The sequence below is a fragment of the Cherax quadricarinatus genome, chromosome 2 (assembly GCF_038502225.1).
Source record: "Cherax quadricarinatus isolate ZL_2023a chromosome 2, ASM3850222v1, whole genome shotgun sequence".
NCBI classification, from domain to species: domain Eukaryota; kingdom Metazoa; phylum Arthropoda; class Malacostraca; order Decapoda; family Parastacidae; genus Cherax; species Cherax quadricarinatus.
In genome coordinates this window covers 733,376-756,021 of record NC_091293.1, presented here as the reverse complement: position 1 = coordinate 756,021, position 22,646 = coordinate 733,376, and the positions used below count along the sequence as shown (strand labels likewise).

Here is a 22,646-nt window from a genome sequence, read left to right as displayed (position 1 = left end):
ATCCTGAGTTACCCACCCCAGGTTTTGCAAAATGATACAGGAGTTGGGGAAGTCTTGTTGCAGGGTAGAGCAGGGCAAGTAATGCCACTCGGCTGCTTCTCGGCAAAAAGTAACAGGCACCAAAGAAGTTATACTACCATAGAAAAGGAGACTCTTGCTTTAGTGTTTGCCGTGCAACATTTTGAGGTGTATATATCATCATCAGTTCACCCTATAACTGTGTATAGTGACCATAATCCTTTACGTTTCCTTCACTTAATGAGGAACCACAATCAGAGACTTATGAGGGGGGCCTTGTTTCTCCAACCTCTTAATCTTGTGATTCATTATGTGAAGGGAGTGGAGAATGTGGTTGCTGATGCCTTGTCTCATATTTAAAGTGCACGATGTAGTGTATAGATCACTTATCTATTCTTATTTTGCAGTGATTTGTGGTAGACGAGTAAATGGAACCCTGGACCACCCAAAGGAGAAGGGCAGGTTGAGCTGGAGCTGGAGGTATCAGGATTCCCTAGTGTGTGTGTGTTTTGGGGGGTAGTCACATCAAGTGCCATGCCTAGGTAAGGTATGCTACTTTTTTTTTAGGTGTTGGCTGGAATGCCTCGCTTCTGTTTTATGTTGGTATAGGGACTGTTGGACCTAACGTTTTAGGGAATGTGGGGCTGGTTGTGATGCCCTCCACTGTTTGGGTCATGTCTCTTGATCCGAGGTGTTTTGGTTCTCCAGGACTCTTTTCAATTTTTCCTTTTTGGGATCACTGCTGGGGTGACTCCAGGGTCCTTGGAATGACATGTAGGTGTCGGCCTGGAAGGTCCACCTTTTGGGGGTCTTCAGTGATGACTCTAGGGTTTTACGGCGACAGTCCTACCAACAAGATTTATGTGACTATCCACCCATTGTTTTTGGGGCCTGATATTTTTCCCCCTCCTATGCTCTCCTGATTCTAGCAGAGGTGTCATGGGGAACCACTTTTGTTTACTAAAGATTGCTGTGAGATGGGAGTGATAATGTGATGTTGCTTTCTAAGTAGAATTTAATATGTAACATCTGTTTTTCTTTTCTTTGAATTACTCCTGGAAAATGTATTTACTGTTAAAAAGATTTTTTTTTGGTGGCACCTACAGTTTGGTCTGCCTTGCAACATACTGAACTTTGGTGTTACTTCATAAAACGGCATTCCTCAGGGGCACTTTTGTACAAAGTTAACTTGCTCGTTTATAAGTTTGCTTGATGTAATTTAGGTAAAATGCATCAACGCAAGTGTCTGGCCAGCGCTGTGTTGTGATGGTGCCTTTTCCTAACACAATTGTCTAAGAGCGTGACAGTGGGCTCGTTTGGCATAGAACTTGATCACTTTTATGTTCAGCGAGTTTCACATGTCAGCAGTCTAGTACCTCAGTTTGTTAATATTGCATATTTGTAGTACCAAAAGACCATGATTGTATGGTGGTCATTCCCCAGTTATCATTTTGGCCGTTGCCTCAGACCTTAATGTGGGGTTTATTTTCTTTCTTTTTCCTTTTGCCTAGCGGTGTCCATAGGGTCCCCGCTAGCAGAGTGAGACCTATGGTCTGGGGGTGGGGGTGTTATGCAGGGTTCTGCATGACAGTAATGTACATATAGTGGAGAAGTGTGCCATAATAGTATGAATGTTATAATTGTAGAGAATAATTTTATAATTCATAATGTGCATTTGAGGGCACTGTAAAGTACTCTAACTGTAATTATAAAGAAATCTTGCTAGGGATTTATTTTCCAAGGGTGTTTGGGTATGTGGGGTAAGCGTGGCTTGGGGCAGTCACGTGGAGTCAGCATGGTGTGGAGGCTGGCGTCGGAGATGCTGTGTGTTTAAGCTAAGTTTGTAGTTGTGTACTCCTTTTGTTTAACCAACTCAAGCCATAGGCTCTTCTATGGCTTACCTGTATGTTCACCTAGGCTCTGACATGGTCAGGGTGCTGTGGGATGAGTGAGGAAATAAGAAATGGGGTTTGTAGTGGAGTAGTGACGGCCTGGTGCTGACTAGGCCTAGTGGTTATGGTGGCTGGACCTCCAGCCAGCTGTTTCTTGTGTACCCTCATTTGGGCGTTTAGGATTAAGGTGTGTCTAGAGTGTGTATATAATGTTATGTTGAATAAATAGATATATTTTCCTAATTGGGATTTTTGCCTAACCCTCTGTTAACCAACCCACTGAAGCAACACATACTGGTTTAGCGCTTTCTGTTTTGACTGGGATAGCCCTGGGTGGCCTGTTTATGCTTGAGATGTGTGTAACTTTTACCTTGGCCCTTAGACAAGGCTCAAGCCCCCAGCTATCCCACATTTCTGCGTAACAATGAAAAAAAAATTTTTTACCACATGAAATATTAATTTTAATACACACACTGAAAAAGACATGCACAGTTACATGACACTTACCTTTATTGAAGATCTGGTGATGATTGATGGGATGGGAGGAGGAGAGAGTCTTACTGTTTAGAAGGGGAATCCCCTTCCATTAAGACTTGAGGTGTCAAGTCCTTTTCCGGGGTTACTTCTCTTCTTCTTTTAATGCCACTAGGACCAGCTTCAGAGTCACTGGACTTCTGTCGCACAACATATCTGTCCATAGTGGCCTGTACCTCCCGTTCCTTTGTGACTTTCCTAAAGTGGTTCACAACATTGTCAGTGTAATAGTCACCAGCACGGCTTGCAATAGCTGTGTGAGGGTGATTGTCATCAAAAAATGTTTGCACTTTAAGCCACATTGCACACATTTCCTTAATCTTTGAAGTAGGCAACTTCTTCAATTTCTCTCTCCCCTCCACGAAGCAGATTCCTCAGGTGTGGCCTCATGCTGATGAAGATGATCTAGCAGCTCATCAGTGGTTAGTTCTTCATTGTCCTCCTCCACCAACTCTTCCACATCATCCCCACTAACCTCCAACCCCAAGGACTTTCCCAATGCCACTATGGATTCCTCAACTGGCATAGGATTCCCAGGGTTAGCCTCAAACCCTTCAAAATCCCTTTGGTCTACACATTCTGGCCACAGTTTCTTCCAAGCAGAGTTCAAGGTCCTCTTAGTCACTCCCTCCCAAGCCTTACCTATAAGGTTTACACAATTGAGGATATTAAAGTGCTCTCTCCAAAACTCTCTTAGAGTCAATTGAGTTTCTGAGGTCACTACAAAGCACCTTTCAAACAGAGCTTTTGTGTACAGTTTTTTGAAGTCTGCAATAACCTGCTGGTCCATGGGCTGCAAGAGAGGAGTGGTATTAGGAAGCAAAAACTTCACCTTAATGAAGCTCATGTCCCCACAAAGTCGCTCTGCCACGTCTGTAGGATGACCAGGGGCATTGTCTAACACCAGGAGGCACTTAAGGTCTAATTTCTTTTCAGTTAGGTAATTTTTCACATTGGGGGCAAATGCTTGGTGTAACCAGTCATAGAAAAAGTCCCTAGTGACCCATGCCTACTGTTTGCCCTCCACAGCACACACAAATTAGCCTTGAGGATATTCTTTTGCCTGAACGCTCTGGGAGTTTCAGAGTGATACACTAATAAAGGCTTCACTTTGCAATCATCACTAGCATTGGAACACATGAGAAGAGTAAGCCTGTCTTTCATAGGCTTATGTCCTGGGAGTGCCTTTTCCTCCTGAGTAATGTAGGTCCTGCTTGTCATTTTCTTCCAAAACAGGCCTGTTTCGTCACAATTAAACACTTGTTCAGGTTTCAGTCCTTCACTGTCTATGTACTCCTTGAATTCCTTCACATATTTTTCAGCTGCTTTGTGGTCCGAACTCACTATGCCTTATCACACTATGTATGCCACTACGCTTCTTAAATCTCTCAAACCAACATTTGCTGGCCTTAAATTCACTCACATCACTAGTTGCAGGCATTTTTTTAATTAAATCCTCATGCAACTTCCTAGCCTTTTCACTTATGATCACTTGAGAGATGCTATCTCCTGCTATCTGTTTTTCATTTATCCACACCAATAAGAGTCTCTCAACATCTTTTATCACTTGCGATTTGTTTCAAAAACACAGTTGAACCTTTGGCAAGAACAGCTTCCTTGATTGCCGTTTTCTTGGACACAATAGTAGCGATGGTTGATTGGGGTTTACTATACAACCTGGCCAGCTCGGAGACACGCACTCCACTTTCATACTTAGCAATGATCTCTTTCTTCATCTCTATAGTAATTCTCACCCTTATTCCTGTAGGGTTGGCACTAGAAGCTTTCTTGGGGCCCACGGTCACTTATTTTGCAGATAAAATCACCAAAAACACTGTAATAATACGAAATGTTCCGACTGTATGCTTGGATGTTACCGCGGAGGCTGGCTGGTAAACAATACCACCGGCGGAACATGCGAGGCTGGCTCAGGCCGCATATTAGACGCGTCTCGGACGAATAGCGTTGAGCAGGTTTTTTAGCGGTATGCGAGGCAAAATCTTAGCGATAAAATGTATCGGTATGCAGATTTAACATTATGTGATGCCAACGGTATGCGGGGGTCCACTGTATATCTTCCATTATATCAAACGAGTCCAAAAAATGAGAATACAACCATAAAAACCATACGAAAATATACTGCAAAGAGGCGGCGAATGGCTGAGAAGTGAACTCCCTTATTTATCATCCGTCATTTTTGTTTTTGTTGTATGTTAAGAAGCATCTTTCCATCATACATTGCCCAAGTTTCAATGAGATAGCCCAACAAACAACCGAGAAAAAAAATTTACCAAAAATCATAAATGGCAAGCCCAAGCCAGGTACTGGAAATAAGTCACTTTGTCTGACTTTTCTGGGTTATCCTAGGTTTTCTATACATATATTGCTATGTATGATAATCTATGTAACTGTATTTGTGTATACCTGAATACTTATTTACTTCTAGTCTGTCAACTGAGTACAAGAAACCGCCCATTCACTTATTTCAACTACCCAATAAAGTGGTCAGAAATTGGCAATTTGGCTGATTTCACACAAATTTCAACAGATGCCAATTTCAAAATAGTGTCCAGAATAAACAATGCAGACATTCCTGGCACTAAAATAACATTTTCTCTGTTCATTAGTCATGGCTCCAGGTCCTCCTTATATTACTCTTGCTTACCATTTGGAATTTTTATTCAAAAAAAAAAAAAATAAAAGATTTACTGTTATGCAGACTACTGCATTATTGTAATAATTGTATAAATAATGTCAATCCATTCTTACTCCGTACTGGAATTTAGACTGGCAGGCGGACAGATATTGGACGGTGACGTCATTTGTTTACTCTTGAGCTTCGCTAAAGAAAAGAACATTTTCGCTACTGTGAGCGCAATTTCAAGGTACTTTTCGTCACGAAAGCAATCAAAATCATATCTATTTCTGTAATATATCTTTCATTCTATCAAATGAGACCGAAAAAATGAGAATATAACCATAACAACCATACAAAAATATACAGCTAAGCGGACGCTAATTGTAGACAGCCTGTACTGTCTGCACAGACAGCCCATGCTGTCTGCCAGCTTAGTTCATATTTCGCGCCATGCTGGTGCTGCCACCTAGAGGCCTTGCCACTTCAGTATGCCCAGACTTGCCTCCGCCTCACTCACACAGCGGCCTAGCAGCAAGACACAAGTACTCCCAGCTCTCTCTCGTGGGATGGCCCTGCCCGGGCCATGGGCACAACACAAGCCTGTGTACCCACCACGACTTAATAATAAATGAAGAAGCCTCCGAAGACGTATCATTAACCACCCGCTTGCAGCACCTACCAAACAAAACCGTTATATTGGTACCAGCGTGGTCGCAGCAGTGTGTTTGCCCAAAGCGAGGAAGGAAGAGGGATGAAGTCATCTTCACTTCATCATCCCATGCAAGAAGCATCCGTCTCTCAACAAGTTATCCTGATGTCGTGTCTGCACATTTGAGCATCCAGACACAGGTACAAGCAGGATCCAGGCCGAAATTTACCGAATTTCTTCGAGAATTGTAAGTGGCGTCACAGTGACCCCACGCTACAGCGTCCCATGCTGTTTCTCAAGTCACGTGTTCAGCATCACTTGTATGTTGCTGTTGTTATTCAGCTCAGCACAGCCGTTTCAGCAAGCCAGAGGTGAGTTTTGTGGTGATTTCTGCGTCCAGTGTGAGTTCTCTACGTATTTGTGGGTGGGGGAGGAGAGGAGAGGAAGTGGCTGTTCCTCACCTTGCCCATGCTCGCCCTACTCACGCTCACCCGTCTACCATACACCACTCACCACTGCCCACTCCCTCTGCTGTGTTTTCTGCTGTTTTCCAAGTGAATTCATTGCCAGAGCTGTGTATCCGAGTGCCCGAGGCCACTCGAAGCTACGTGGACCAGCATGCCATGTAGATCATGACACCACGTGGATCATGACGCCACGTGGGTGTGGGCGATGTCACGTGGATCTACCAGCCACGTGAGTTACCAGATGTCCCAGGCCACATGCTGTGGTCTGCTGCCCGCATTACATTGACGTCACCCACGATGCTGCCCAACTTCATGACGTCATGATGTCTGCCTGACGTCACCTCGAGATGTCTGCTGACGTCACCTCGAGATGTCTGCTGACGTCACCTCGAGATGTCTGCTGACGTCACCTCGAGATGTCTGCCTGACGTCACCTCGAGATGTCTGCTGACGTCACCTCGAGATGTCTGCTGACGTCACCTCGAGATGTCTGCTGACGTCACCTCGAGATGTCTGCTGATGTCACTTCGAGATGTCTGCTGATGTCAGTGCTGCTGACGTCATCACGCCTGACATCACATGATGTCACATCGAGTGTTTCTAGTAATTATTTCAGTATTGTCGAGAAGATCGAGAGAAGATATATGTCGTGTTAATTAATTCCTCTCAGTCAGTGTTCTCACATTTTAGTATATGTCTTAGTGTCAGTTTTATGCACAGAAAAGCATCATTTGCTAGTTTAAGCCATGTTGTACCGCGGTGTGTGTAAAGTTTCCGTGTGTCCAGTGAGGTCTGAGCCAGACCTGAGTAGCACCACTGTGTTAAGTCACCTGTGTGACCAGTGTGTTTGACAGCTGATTACTCAGCCCTGAGCATATGAGCCCTCTTGTACAGAAAGCTTTTATGCTCGTCGCTCATGTTGTTCTGCAGAATCGTACCTGCTACGATTCCCATCGAGATTTGTTTCACTTCACCTCCAGACCTTCAGAGTGCAGTTATATGTAGAGAAACAAGTCTGGGGACGCTTAGACTAACCTCTGCTATAACTCCAACTGTCGAGAGAATGACATGCTGTGTCAGCCTCATGTCACAAGCTTCAGTGAGCAGCCTGCACATAGAAGATGTCACTTTGACTGCTAGCTCTCTCACTGCAGTCTGGTGTATGATGTTACGACTCCCAGATGTTTCGCCCAGTCGTCTCTGCCCCGACTCGCTCCACAACTCACTCCACGCTCGCCGGCAGTGACAGCCCAGCGACAGTACCAGTCGAGAAGTGTCCTCCTGAGTCGCTTGCCAGAAGTCCTGCCCAGTTGCCGAGTTTTGTCGACGCCTCACTCGAGGGCACCAGCATGTTGTGCCCCAGGTTGAGTGAAACCTGCAGCGACTCCTACGATGACTGCTTCACCGTTCCAGAGGAGACCGTACCCTGTTACGTCACAGCTCAGCCGCAGCGATGTCTCCTGTGTTGCAGTATCTGTCCAGATGCAGGAAGGCGTGCAGTGATGCCCTTCGACGCTCACTGCCTATGACCACGATGTTTAGCACACCCCACATGTTTTTTTCTTCCCTCCCTGTAGGAAGTTTTTTTTCCATGTCCATATGTATATATGTTTTTATTTTGTGTTCTGTGCCCTGTTCCTACGAGAGAGACCGAGCTAATTTTACCACCAGTATTGTCGCGTCGGGACGACGTGCGGTAGGTGGCCGAGCATATGTAGACAGCCTGTACTGTCTGCACAGACAGCCCATGCTGTCTGCCAGCTTAGTTCATATTTCGCGCCATGCTGGTGCTGCCACCTAGAGGCCTTGCCACTTCAGTATGCCCAGACTTGCCTCCGCCTCACTCACACAGCGGCCTAGCAACAACACACAAGTACTCCCAGCTCTCTCTTGTGGGATGGCCCTGCCCGGGCCATGGGCACAACACAAGCCTGTGTACCCACCACGACTTAATAAAGTAAGAAGCCTCCGAAGAAGACTTATCATTAACCACCCGCTACCATACTACCAAATAATCCCGTTATATAATGGCTGAGAAGTGAACTCCGCTATTTATGGTCTGATTTCTTTCATTTTTGGTGTACGTGAAGAAGTATCTTTCCATCATACATTGCCCAAGTTTGAATAAGATAACCCAACAAACAAATGAGAAAATAATAATAATAATATAATAATAATAATAATAATAATAATATCTTTATTTACTACACGTACATGTACAAGGTATACAGGCCTAGCTGACATCAGTAAGTTTATTCAGGTATACACAAATACAGTTACATAGAATTATCATACATAGCAGTATATGTGTAGAGAACCTGGGATAACCCAAAAAAGTGAGATAGAGTGATTTATTTCCATTGGGGTCCTTTTACCTTATTATTATAATACAAATGTTATAATATTTTCTTATTATTCTATAATGAAGATAACATCTTATTATCATACTAAAAAGACTATCTACTACACGAGGGTCATTAAGACTATCTACAATACGAGGGTCACTATCTACAATACGAGTGACATACTACTGTATAGAAAGGCACTTGTTATGCTGAGTATTTCAAGAAAATTAGGTCAGTGTCCCAGGATAACACCCACACTAGTCGACTAACACCCAGGTACCCATTTACTGATGGGTAAACATAGACAACAGGTGTAAAGAAACACGCCTAATGTTTCTACCCTGGCTAGGAATCGAATATTTACCAAAAATCATATATGGCTAATCCAAGCCAGGTACTAAAAATAAGCCACATTGACTTTTTTGGGGTTATCCTAGGTTCTCTACACATATGCTGCTATGTGTGATAATCTATAGAGAGAAAATAACTTTTGTTTCATGTTTATGGTGGAGTACGAGTGTATATCATAGTTAGCCCTGTGCTACACTCTGTTTTCTCTAATATAAGCCCCCAAGACAAGGATAGGAGAATGGTATTTGTTTACCATATCCTCTTCATAACTCTGTCGAACTGCTCACTGCTCGGTGTTATGCCAAATATTGTTCATTCTGGAGTATTTAACATGTTTTATGTTATTTATATTGTTTCTTATGTCATATTAGATCAACTGTGATAGGCAAATAAGCTATAGTGTTGATATTAGTGCAATAATAAAGCATATTCTCCTGCTTCATGAGACTGAGCTCATGGTAACCGGCAGTGGCTTCAAAGCTACCTTATCTTTAATGGATAATGTACTGTGTAGGTGCTTTACATAATGAGAAGTATTTCTTTTATTCATTGGAGCCATGGCTACCTGGAGTCTACCTGGAGGGAATTCCGGGGATCAACGTCCTGCGGCCTGGTCCACGACCAGGCCTCCCGGTGTATCAGGGCCTGATCAATGAGGCTGTTATTGCTTGGCGCACATAATCCAACGTACGAACCACAGCCCAGCTGATCCGGCACCGTCTTTAGGTATCTGTCCAGCTCCCTCTTAAAGACAACCAGGGGTCTTCCCGTAATGCCCCTTATTGCTGGTGGGAGGCTGTTGAACAGTCTTGGGCCCCGGACACATTGTGTTTTCTCTTAGTGTACCAGTGATGCCCCTACTTTTCACTGGGGGTATGTTGCATCGCCTGCCAAGTCTTTTGCTTTCGTATGGAGTGATTGCTGTGTGCATATTGGGGACCAGTCCCTCCAGAATCTTCCAGGTGTAGATTATGATATATCTCTCTCACCTGCGCTCTAGTGAGTACAAGTCAAGTGCTTCCAGGCGCTCCCAGTAGTTAAGGTGTTTGATGGAACTTATACATGCAGTAAAGGTTCTCTGTACATTCTCTAGCTCTGCAATTTCACCTGCCTTGAATGGGGATGTTAATGTACAGCAGTATTCCAGCCTAGAAAGAATAAGTGATTTAAAAAGGATCATCAATGGCTTAGCATCTCTTGTCTTGAATGTTCTCATTATCCATCCTATCAGTTTCCTAGCAGATGTGATAGTGGCAGTTTTGTGATCCTTGAAGGTGCGATCCTCTGACATTACCACTCCCAGGTCTCTCACATTACTTTTCCTCTCTATTGTGTGATTGGAGTTTGTAGTATACTCAGTTCTAGTTATTATTTCCTCCAGTTTTCCATAATGGATTAGTTGAAATTTGTCTTCATTGAACATCATATTGTTCTCCGTTGCCCATTGGAAAACTTGGTTTATATCTTCTTGGAGGTTAACAGTGTCCTCAATGGATGACACTCTCATGCAGATCCTAGTATCGTCTGCAAAAGATGATACAGCGGTGTGGTTTACATCTCTGTCTATGTCTGATATGAGAATAAGGAACAGGATAGGTGTGAGTACTGTGCCTTGTGGGACAGAGCTCTTCACTATGGCAGCATCTGATTTAACTCTGTTTACCACTACTCTTTGTGTGCGATTGGCTAGAAAGTTGAAGATCCATCTCCCTACTTTGCCGGTTATCCCTTTAGCAAGCATTTTGTGTGCTATTACACCATGGTCGCACTTGTCAAAGGCTTTTGCAAAGTCTGTGTATACTACATCCGCATTCTGTTTGTTTTCCAGTGCATCTAGGACCATATCATAGTGGTCAAGCAGTTGCGAAAGGCAGGAGCGACCTGCTCTGAAACCATGTTGCCCTGGGTTGTGCAATTTTTGGGAGTCCAGGTGGTTTGCTATCCTGCTTCTTAGAACTCTCTCAAAGATTTTTATGATGTGGGACATTAAAGCTATTGGTCTATAGTTCTTAGCTACTGCTTTGCTGCCACCTTTATGGAGTGGGGCTATATCTGTTGTTTTTAGTGACTGTGGAATCTCGCCTGTGTCTAAGCTCCTTCTCCATAACATACTTAGGGCCCGTGAGAGGGGTTTCTTGCAGGGCTAAAAATAAGCAGGTTATAACAATAAATGGAGAAAAAGAAATTGGAATGGCTTATGCAGCAAGTAGCGCCACCAAACAGTACCAGCAGGTTGGTGTGGCGACCCTGGAAATTTGAAATTATGCTAGCCAAAATTAGTGCCGAATAACTGAAGGAACCGAATAACTGATTGCCGGATTTGTGATGGCGGACCTGTATCAGATATCACACCAGATATCAATCACCTGGGCTCAACCCTTCAGACTTTTCAACCAGCTAAACTTAGATTTGCTACAAGCTTATTTGTTCCAGAGGTTACTGAACTGAAATGTACTTGTAGTAATATGCTCGGTGCTATGCTTACTTGCAGTCTGCCAGAGAGAGAGAACTGCAACTTAAGTTTCCAAAGTTGGTACTTAGTGTCCGATTTTCTGGTCGATTCCTCAATTTTCATAACTGTGATACTTGAGTGAGGTATCCCTTCACTTGTGTAATATCTGAATGAGGTATCCCCTCACTTATATAATACCTGAGTGAGGTATCCCCTCACTTGTATAATACCTGAGTGAAGTATCCCCTCGCTTGTATAATGCCTGAGTGAGGTATCCCCTCACTTAGTAACATATACAATGTAAATAAACAGAAATTTACCGTCAATTTACAGACCACGGTTCGAGCCCCTCATCCACCCTTCAGTTTATTTATTGACAGTTGTATATTATAACTTAATCTGAGTTCATATATACTGTGTCCCTCTCAAGATCTCCACACTGTAAGCACATGAAAACACTGAAGTTTTCATTTATATTTTTTCAATTGTGCTATTTTTTGTATATTTGCAGACAGGCATTTTATTGCAACCTCTTCCATGTATGTACATCTTTCTTTCAACACACCGGCCGTATCCTACCGAGGCGGGGTGGCCCAAAAGGAAAAACGAAAGTTTCTCCTTTTACATTTAGTAATATATACAAGAGAAGAGGTTACTAGCCCCTTGCTCCGGGCATTTTAGTCGCCTCTTACAACACGCATGGCTTACGGAGGAAGAATTCTGTTCCACTTCCCCATGGAGATAAGAGGAAATAAACAAGAATAAGAACTATAAAGAAAATAGAAGAAAACCCAGAGGGTGTGTATATATATATGCTTGTACATGTATGTGTAGTGTGACCTAAGTGTAAGTAGAAGTAGCAAGATGTACCTGAAATCTTGCATGTTCATGAGACAGAAAATAGGACACCAGCAATCCTACCATCATGTAAAACAATTACAAGCTTTCGTTTTACACTCACTTGGCAGGACGGTAGTACCTCCCTGGGTGGTTGCTGTCTACCAACCTACTACCTCTAATGTATATACATATATACATTATATGTAAAACAAGCTACAGCAGAATAGAAAACACTAGCACAAGGCCTCTCACATTTTTGTACTTCATCAGGAGTTATGCAATGTTGAAAGACTTGCAACAGGTAGGTTGAGGGGGAAGATTCTCTCGGGAATAAGGAAGAGTGTGCAACACGTGTACTCCGCCATGTAAGCTAATTAATACGGCATGTTCACTATAAATATGCCACAATTTTGAAACAGTATTAACAAAAAAGGGAGGAAGGGGCTAGTAACTCCTTCAAAATGTGAAACTTTTGTTTTTCTCTTTAGGTCACCCTGCCTCGGTGGGATACAACTAGTTTGCTGAAAAAAAAATAAACAAAAAAAAGTGTCAACATCTGGTGTGTTAACCAGTGGTCTTTTGTAGTCAATATATACCTTGTTTATAAGCTGTGAATGTTTGTAGTCTGGGGTATTTGTATGTTGCATCAAGAGAAAGGAAAGAAATATTTTACACACAGAGTCAACAAAGGCAAGCACAACACAGTTAATAATGAAGACTTACCTCATCTACTGCATGTGGTCTATTAGTTGCAGCAATAACCATAACATCTGGTGTGTGTGTCATGAGGGAGAGAAGCTCAGAGAGCAGACCACCACTGCCTCCACGTTCACCACACAAAGTGTCCACCTCATCCATGAAGATGATGGCTGGTGCTGCCTCGCTCGCTCTCCTGAACACCTTGTTCAACGACTTCTCTGTCTCACCAACGTACTTGGATAATACATCTGAACACTGCAAGTGTAACATTCATCAAATACATTAATACAACACCAACATTTAAGATATTACATAATAATTTTTCTTAACACACAGGCAGTATCCCACTGAGGCAGGGTGATCTAAAAAGAAAAACGAAAGTTTCTCTTTTTAAATTTAGAAATGTATACAGGAGAAAGGGTTACTAGCCTCTTGCTCCTGGCATTTTAGTCGCTTCTTATGACACGCATGGCTTACGGAGGAAGAATTCTGTTCCACTTCCTCATGGAGAATATACGTACAATGTGTATTGAGGAAATACCATAATACAACATATATATTATTTGATAAAATACATTAGGATACATAAAATACAATACTGTACATTACAGTATATGATAAAATAGTAATACTACAGGAATAATTTAAGATAAAATAATGAAATAGGGATATATGATAAAATGCAAAAGGTGCAACTGTGATTACGAAACAGCGACCGCAAGTGTTAGAAAATGTTGAGAGACTGTTATTGGTGTGGATAAATGAAAAACAGATAGCAGGAGATAGCTTCTCTCAAGCGATCATTTGTGAAAAGGCTAGGAAGTTGCATGACAATTTGGTAAAGAAATTGCCTGCAACTTGTGGTGATGTGAGTGAATTTAAGGCCAGCAAAGGTTGGTTTGAAAGATTTAAGAATCGTAGTGGCATACATAGCGTGATTAGGCATGGTGAGGCTGCCAGTTCAGACCACAAAGCAGCTGAAAAATATGTGCATGAATTCAAGGAGTACATAGAGGCTGAAGGATTGAAACCTGAACAAGTGTTTAATTGTGACGAAACAGGCCTGTTTTGGAAGAAATTGCCAAGCAGGACCTACATTACTCAAGAGGAAAAGGCACTCCCAGGACATAAGCCTATGAAAGACAGGCTTACTCTTCTGATGTGTGCCAATGCTAGTGGTGATTGCAAAGTGAAGCCTTTATTGGTGTATCACTCAAACTCCCAGAGCGTTCAGGCAAAAGAATATCCTCAAGGCTAATTTGTGTGTGCTGTGGAGGGCAAACAGTAAGGCATGGGTCACTAGGGACTTTTTCTATGACTGGGTACACCAAGCATTTGCCCCCAATGTGAAAAATTACCTAATAGAAAAGAAATTGCACCTTAAGTGCCTCCTGGTATTAGACAATGCCCCTGGTCATCCTACAGACTTGGCAGAGCGACTTTCTGGGGACATGAGCTTCATTAAGGTCAGGTTTTTGCCTCCTAATACCACTCCTTTCCTGCAGCCCATGAACCAGCAGGTCATTTCCAACTTCAAGAAACTGTACACAAAAGCTATGTTTGAAAGGTGCTTTGAAGTGACCACAGATACTCTATTGACTCTAAAGGAGTTTTGGAAGGATCACTTTAATATCCTCAATTGTGTAAACCTTATAGGTAAGGCTTGGGAGGGAGTGACTAAAAGGACCTTGAACTCTGCCTGGAAAAAACTGTGGCCAGAATGTGTAGACAAAAGGGATTTCGAAGGGTTTGAGGCTAACCCTGAGAAGCCTATGCCAGTTAAGGAATCCATTGTGGCATTGGGGAAGTCCTTGGGGTTGGAGGTTAGTGGGGAGGATGTGGAAGAGTTGATGGAGGAGGACAATGACAAACTAACCACTGATGAGCTGCTAGATCATTTTCAACAGCAAGAGGCCAGACCTGAGGAAACTGCTCCGGAGGAGGGGATAGAGAAATTGAAGTTGTCTACTTCAAAGATTAAGGAAATGTGTGCAATGTGGCTTAAACTGCAAAGCTTTTTTGATGAAAATCACCCTCAGAAAGCTACTGCAAGCCACGTTGGCAACCTGTACAATGACACTGTTGTGAGCCACTTTAGGAAAGTCATAAAGGAACGAGAGGTACAGGCCTCTATGGACAGATATGTTGTGCGACAGAAGTCCAGTGACTCTCAACCTGGTCCTAGTGGCATTAAAAGAAGAAGGGAAGTAACCCCGGAAAAGGACTTGCTACCTCAAGTCCTAATGGAGGGGGATGCCCCTTCTAAACAATAGGTTCAACACTCTCCCCTCCTCCCATCCCATCAATCATCACCAGATCTTCATTAAAGGTAAGTGTCAATTATTCTATTGTTATTATTCTATTGTTATTATTATTGTAATTATTCTATTGCATTAAACTTAATATTTTATGTGGTAAAAGTTTTTTTTTCATACTTTTGGGTGTCTTGCACGGAATAATTTGATTTCCATTATTTCTTATGGGGAAAATTTATTCGCTTTCCGATAATTTTGGTTTATGATGAGCTCTCAGGAATGGATTAATATCGCGAACCGGGAGCCCACTGTATAAGATAAACAACAGTGATATTACAGGATTAAGATAAAAAAGTGTGAACATAATAATGGTATATTGTAGTATATGGCTTAATATATTAGATTTAGAAGTATTAAGAGTCAGAGGTGCATTATATATGGTGTCATATATAGTTATTATTGAAAGAATTAAGAGTAAGACGGAGAATAGGATAGCAGATGAACAAGGAGGCTTTAGGAAAGGTAGAGGGTGTGTGGACCAGGTGTTTACAGTGAAACATATAAGTGAACAGTATTTAGATAAGGCTAAAGAGGTCTTTGTGGCATTTATGGATTTGGAAAAGGCGTATGACAGGGTGGATAGGGGGGCAATGTGGCAGATGTTGCAGGTGTATGGTGTAGGAGGTAGGTTACTGAAAGCAGTGAAGAGTTTTTACGAGGATAGTGAGGCTCAAGTTAGAGTATGTAGGAAAGAGGGAAATTATTTCCCAGTAAAAGTAGGCCTTAGACAAGGATGTGTGATGTCACCGTGGTTGTTTAATATATTTATAGATGGAGTTGTAAGAGAAGTAAATGCGAGGGTCTTGGCAAGAGGCGTGGAGTTAAAAGATAAAGAATCACACATAAAGTGGGAGTTGTCACAGTTGCTCTTTGCTGATGACACTGTGCTCTTGGGAGATTCTGAAGGGAAGTTGCAGAGATTGGTGGATGAATTTGGTAGGGTGTGCAAAAGAAGAAAATTAAAAGTGAATACAGGAAAGAGTAAGGTTATGAGGATAACAAAAAGATTAGGTGATGAAAGATTGGATATCAGATTGGAGGGAGAGAGTATGGAGGAGGTGAATGTATTCAGATATTTGGGAGTGGACATGTCAGCAGATGGGTCTATGAAAGATGAGGTGAATCATAGAATTGATGAGGGGAAAAGGGTGAGTGGTGCACTTAGGAGTCTGTGGAGACAAAGAACTTTGTCCTTGGAGGCAAAGAGGGGAATGTATGAGAGTATAGTTTTACCAACGCTCTTATATGGGTGTGAAGCATGGGTGATTAATGTTGCAGTGAGGAGAAGGCTGGAGGCAGTGGAGATGTCATGTCTGAGGGCAATGTGTGGTGTGAATATAATGTAGAGAATTCGTAGTTTGGAAGTTAGGAGGAGGTGCGGGATTACCAAAACTGTTGTCTAGAGGGCTGAGGAAGGGTTGTTGAGGTGGTTCGGACATGTAGAGAGAATGGAGCGAAACAGAGTGACTTCAAGAGTGTATCAATCTGTAGTGGAAGGAAGGCGGGGTAGAGGTCGGCCTAGGAAAAGTTGGAGGGAGGGGGTAAAGGAGGTTTTGTGTGCGAGGGGCTTGGACTTCCAGCAGGCATGCGTGAGCGTGTTTGATAGGAGTGAATGGAGACAAATGGTTTTTAATACTTGACGTGCTGTTGGAGTGTGAGCAAAGTAACATTTATGAAGGGGTTCAGGGAAACTGGCAGGCCGGACTTGAGTCCTGGAGATGGGAAGTACAGTGCCTGCACTCTGAAGGAGGGGTCTTAATGTTGCAGTTTAAAAACTGTAGTGTAAAGCACCCTTCTGGCAAGACAGTGATGGAGTAAATGATGGTGAAAGTTTTTCTTTTTCGGGCCACCCTGCCTTGGTGGGAATGAGCCAGTGTGATAATAAAAAAAAAATATATTAGATTTAGAAGTATTAAGAGTCAGAGGTACATTATGAGAAAACAATGTCTGCTGGGAGATGATCCTCATCTTGTACTTGTCAACAGTTTTTACTTATTTCAATTACCTATTTGAGTACAGTAGGGCCCCACTTTAAGGCATTTTGCTTTACGGCATTTCGCTTTATGGCCTTCTGCTAATACGGTCACTTCAAATTATGACCAACACTCTCTATACAGCTCCCCCCACCTGACTTTCTAATACGGTCATCGTGCCCCACCCGGTTTGTTTACATTCTTCGTGAGATCCGTAAGCACTAAGTCTCTCCATTATGTCTCGAAACTCCAAAATTTCAAGTGTTTTTAAAAGTTATTTCATATTTTATATATACTCGGATAATTATACTTATGTATACCTGTACCTAAATAAACTTACACACTGTGCTAGCATACAGGTACACATTAAAATCAGTAAGAGTATGTTATGTCTTGAGACACCATATTAGTAACGATAATAATAATACGTAATAATAATAATAATCACAGAGCCTCATTAAATGTCGTATATTACATTAATATATATATTTTCATTAATCCATCTACGATATTTTTTTCAAAATTATATAATTAACACGATACATAACATATAAAGATGATAATACGCCCCATAACGGGATGGGAAAATTCTTGTTAGGAAAACAAATGTAGGTCAACTGTACACAATCACGAACGAGAATGATCTATCACGATTTCTCAGGGATACTAATCTTACAGAGAATATCTAAACAATGTCCAACCTAAAAGCCTACGTAGTGTAGTGTATGTTTTGCTCCATTATTGTTCAAATTTCATTGTACAATCTCTTAGTAATTATATAATCAACTACCTCATTTTGTGATTTTACTAGTAAGCATAAGTCACCTTATGTAATTTTCTTATTTACTATTGTTTGCTTAAACATTAGCTGAATTGATACTTTCTCTGTCCATATTACTACCTCATATTTTTTTAAATACTATCAATTGATATTACTTACTAAAATTAATAATTACCATTTTTACTATAATTTCAATTTACTCTCAACATTTTTGACATTTAATAACCATTACTTGTCTAATTACCTTTATCTGTTTTAATACCACATTTACTATCTTAGAGTACTCTTAATTACCTTGTACTGCCATATAACCTCTAGTATAACTACCAGTGCAATATTGAATGAAATAAACATTACTTTTTCACTTTTTTTGTAATCATTATTACTTACTAAAATTTTATTAAACACCATATTTACTACCAGTCAATTTTACTTTTGTACATTAAACATTATTTTATACTTCCCATAACATTTTGTTGCCAAATTTTCAAGTTTGTATATTCAACTCCAACCTTCATATTATCCTTTGTACCTGTGTACCTGTGTATCTGTGTACCTGTGTACCTGTCTACCATCTTACTATCATATTATAACCAAGACATTACCATTGTTATTTTTTACTATTATTCTTTTGGTACTTTAATTGTGAATTTTATTTTGTCAATTTAAATCTAGTTATATTCTTGATCTTGTCAACAACATATACCAGACTCTAGTGCAATTGCAAGTACCATTTCAATTTGTATTTTTATATTATAAGTTTATATTGTAAGTCCTACTCTAAGATTGTTTTCATATCTTAGTGACTATATTGTGTGTGCAATTAGTGTATATTTCAATTATATTATTGTTCAAGGCCCTTAACTATCTTTTGCTAACTAGTACCAACTACCTCATATTTTTTTTTTTTCTACTTTTTTTTATTCTTTTGCTACCTTAACTTGTATATTTTATCTTGTCAATTTAAATCTAGTTATACTCTAATTCTTGTAAACAACTTATATAACACCTTAGTGCAATTACAACTGAGAGTCTTGTGCCTTTTTTATATTATTAGATTAAACTCAGTTGTACTATAGGTCATTCTAGCTCAATACATAGTCAATACCAAAGTCATTATATTAGACCATAGTGTAATTACTAGTGAGAGCCTGGTGCTATTTTTAATTTGTATTTCTACATTATTAGATTAAACCTAGTTGTACTATTGCTCACTCTAGGTCAATACATAGACTATACCAAAGTCATTACATTAGACCTTAGTGCAATTACATGTGAGAGTCTTGTGCTATTTTTAATTTGTTTTATATTATTAGTTTATACCTAGTTGTACTTTAGCTCATTCCAGCACAACACACAGAGAACACCAACTTCATTATGTGTATTAGTGACTATACTCTACATGACCAAAATGCTATAGCTATATACTTGTCCAAACTTCCCACCACTACAGATATCAGTACTAAAACTCAACAAACAACTCAGGATATAAATAACCATAATTTAAACCTAGAAGATGATTGATCATGTTGATCCTGATCTAAACCTACATAATCTGACACACAATCAAAACCTATTGGAAAGTAACTGCCTTTACTACACAGCATCACAAGTCAGCACTATCCTAAACAATGATAAAAGTCTATCAGTACTTAACTACAACATCAGGTCCTTAAGCAAACACTATGATGACCTCCTGGCACTCCTTGAATCACTAAAGACACCCTTCTCCTGCATTATTCTTACTGAGACCTGGCTAAAACAGGACACAATAGATATCTACCCTCTACCAGGATACACAGCAATCCACAACTGCAGACCATACCAAGTTGGGGGTGGTATTGCAATCTATTACTCTAACCAATTATCTTGTATCAGCACCAATTGCTTTAGTGATGAATATGGAGAATACATTTTTGCTAATTTTACTGTAAAAAACCTTAAGACGCCTATAACAATTGGTGCCATTTACCGGATACCCCACACTAACATCCCAAACTTCAGTGAGAAATTAAAGGCACTAATAACAAACAGACAAATGAATAAGCACCACCTTCTCTTTGCTGGAGACTTCAACATCAACCTTGGCCTACTAGATGATCAGCCTGTAACTGATTTCATCAACAATATGAACAACACACTTCTCATACCAACAATAACTAAACCAACCAGGCTCACTGAAACAAGTGCAACCATAATAGACCACATATGGACCAATATACTAGCCCCCCTTAAATCAGGGATAATCACAGATAGCACTACAGACCACTACCCTACCTTCCTCTTGACAAACATTAGTAAACCACCACTTGAATACAACAAAGTCTCATTTAGACTCCATGATGAGGCCTCAATAAGGAAGTTCACAGCTGACCTAGAGACTGTTGACTGGCCTACAGAATTCTCCAAGGCCAATGGTATTGACGACTGGACAGACATTTTTCTTAACAAACTACTTAGACTATACAACAAACATTGTCCTATAAAAACGAAACAGATCACAAACAAACGGCTTGGTTGCCCATGGCTAACCAGCACCATTCTGAAATCCATTGATAAGAAACACCAATATGAAAAACAATATAGACAGGGCTTAATACACAAAGATATTCTTAAACACTATTCATCAGTCCTCACCAAAGTAATAAAGAAAGCCAAACAACTATACTACTCCAGTAGATTCACTGACACAAGAGGAGATATAAAAAAGACCTGGAAAACACTCTCTCAGATTCTAGGGACCCACAAACTGAAAAAAAAAAGAATATTGTCCTAACTAAACCTAATGAAACACCACTACATCCCACTGACACAGCTAACAAGATAAACGACTTCTTCTCAACCATAGGTTCTAATCTCGCCAATAAAATCCCACGTACCAATGCCCATGCTGGGGACTACCTAGATGGGAATTTCCCAAATTCCTTCTATCTTGCTCCAACTGAGTCCACGGAAGTCACCGAGATTATAAAGTCACTTAAAAATAACTCAGGGAATCTGTCTCATGTCCCACCATTATTGTACAAGAGAGTGGCCCATGTCCTCTCGCATACTATCTCATTGCTTTTTAACAAGTCACTAGAAGCTAGCACCTTCCCGAAACTACTCAAGACGGCAAGGGTTACACCAATACATAAAGGTGGTGACCCTACAGATTTAAACAACTATAGGCCAATATCAAACTTACCATTGCTATCCAAAATCTTTGAGAAACTCGTGCACAGGAGACTATATTCATTTATAACGTCACAAAACATACTCAACCCCTGCCAATTTGGATTCAGGAAAAATAAAAGCACTAACGATGCAATTATAAAAATGCTAGATCTGCTTTACACAGCATTGGAAAATAAGGAATATCCACTAGGAATTTTTATTGACCTAAGAAAAGCTTTTGACACAGTAGACCACAGCATCCTACTCCACAAACTTGACCATTATGGTATAAGAGGCCATGCGCTTGCATATTTCAAATCTTACCTTACTAATAGGTATCAGTATGTCACCATTAAAGACACAGCATCAACAACACAGCCACTTGATACTGGAGTTCCGCAGGGAAGTGTCCTTGGTCCCCTGCTCTTCCTCATATACATCAATGATCTTCCAAACGTATCTCGACACCTGAACCCCATTCTCTTTGCTGACGACACGACTTATGTCATCTCTCACCCTAATCTTGCAACCCTCAACACCATTGTTAATGAGGAGCTGATCAAAATATCGACTTGGATGACAGCCAATAAACTTATGCTTAACGTTGACAAAACCTACTACATTATGTTTGGTAGCAGAGCAGGAGATGCGCAAATTAACATTAAGATCGACAACACTCTAATTACCAGGCATAATGAGGGCAAATTCCTAGGCCTATACCTCGACAACAACCTGAACTTCAGCACCCATATCCAACACATAACCAAAAAAGTATCCAAAACGGTTGGGATCCTCTCCAAGATACGATACTACGTGCCGCAAACTGCCCTTCTCACACTATACCATTCACTTATATATCCATACCTTACCTATGCTATCTGTGCTTGGGGTTCAACTGCAGCAACACACCTAAAGCCAATAATAACCCAACAAAAAGCCGCAGTAAGAATAATCACTAAATTCCATCCCTGGCAACACACCCCCCCACTCTTCATAGATCTAAATTTACTCCCTGTTCAGTACATCCACACTTACTACTGTGCAATCTACATCTACAGGACCTTAAATTCCAATATTAACCTTGACCTAAAATGCTTTCTTGATAGTTGTGACAGAACCCACAGGCACAACACCAGACACAAACATCTCTATGACATTCCCCGTGTCCGACTAAACCTTTACAAAAATTCAATGTATGTCAAAGGCCCTAAAATCTGGAACACCCTACCTGAAAATTCCAAAACTGCAGACACATTCATCACCTTCAAAACTACCATCAGAAAACATCTTATCTCCCTGATACACCCTGTCAACTAATAATACAAATACCACCTGGTGGTTCACACTTACACTCACTCACCCATTTGACCATAAACAGAAATATCAATCTCAATCTCAAAATAATGAATCTTAACTAGTCAAAAGTTGGCCTGTGATACTCCAATACTGAAACTATGTATAGTGCCAAAACAAAAGCATTCACATTGCTAAACTCACAACTAGTATTTAGTCACTTAGCCATAATACCAACTTATC

At 40.9% G+C, this 22,646-nt stretch overlaps 1 protein-coding gene across 3 annotated transcripts in view; it reads right to left on the bottom strand.

Annotated features, from left to right (window-relative positions):
• Window positions 1–22,646, bottom strand: part of LOC128703497 (ATPase family gene 2 protein homolog A) — a 197,434-nt gene that overhangs the window by 18,702 nt on the left and 156,086 nt on the right. For all 3 annotated transcript variants that reach the window (XM_070087022.1, XM_070087027.1, XM_070087035.1), the window contains one exon: window positions 12,910–13,140. In XM_070087022.1, the coding sequence (XP_069943123.1) occupies window positions 12,910–13,140 (231 nt within the window). The remainder of the gene's footprint in view (window positions 1–12,909; window positions 13,141–22,646) is intronic.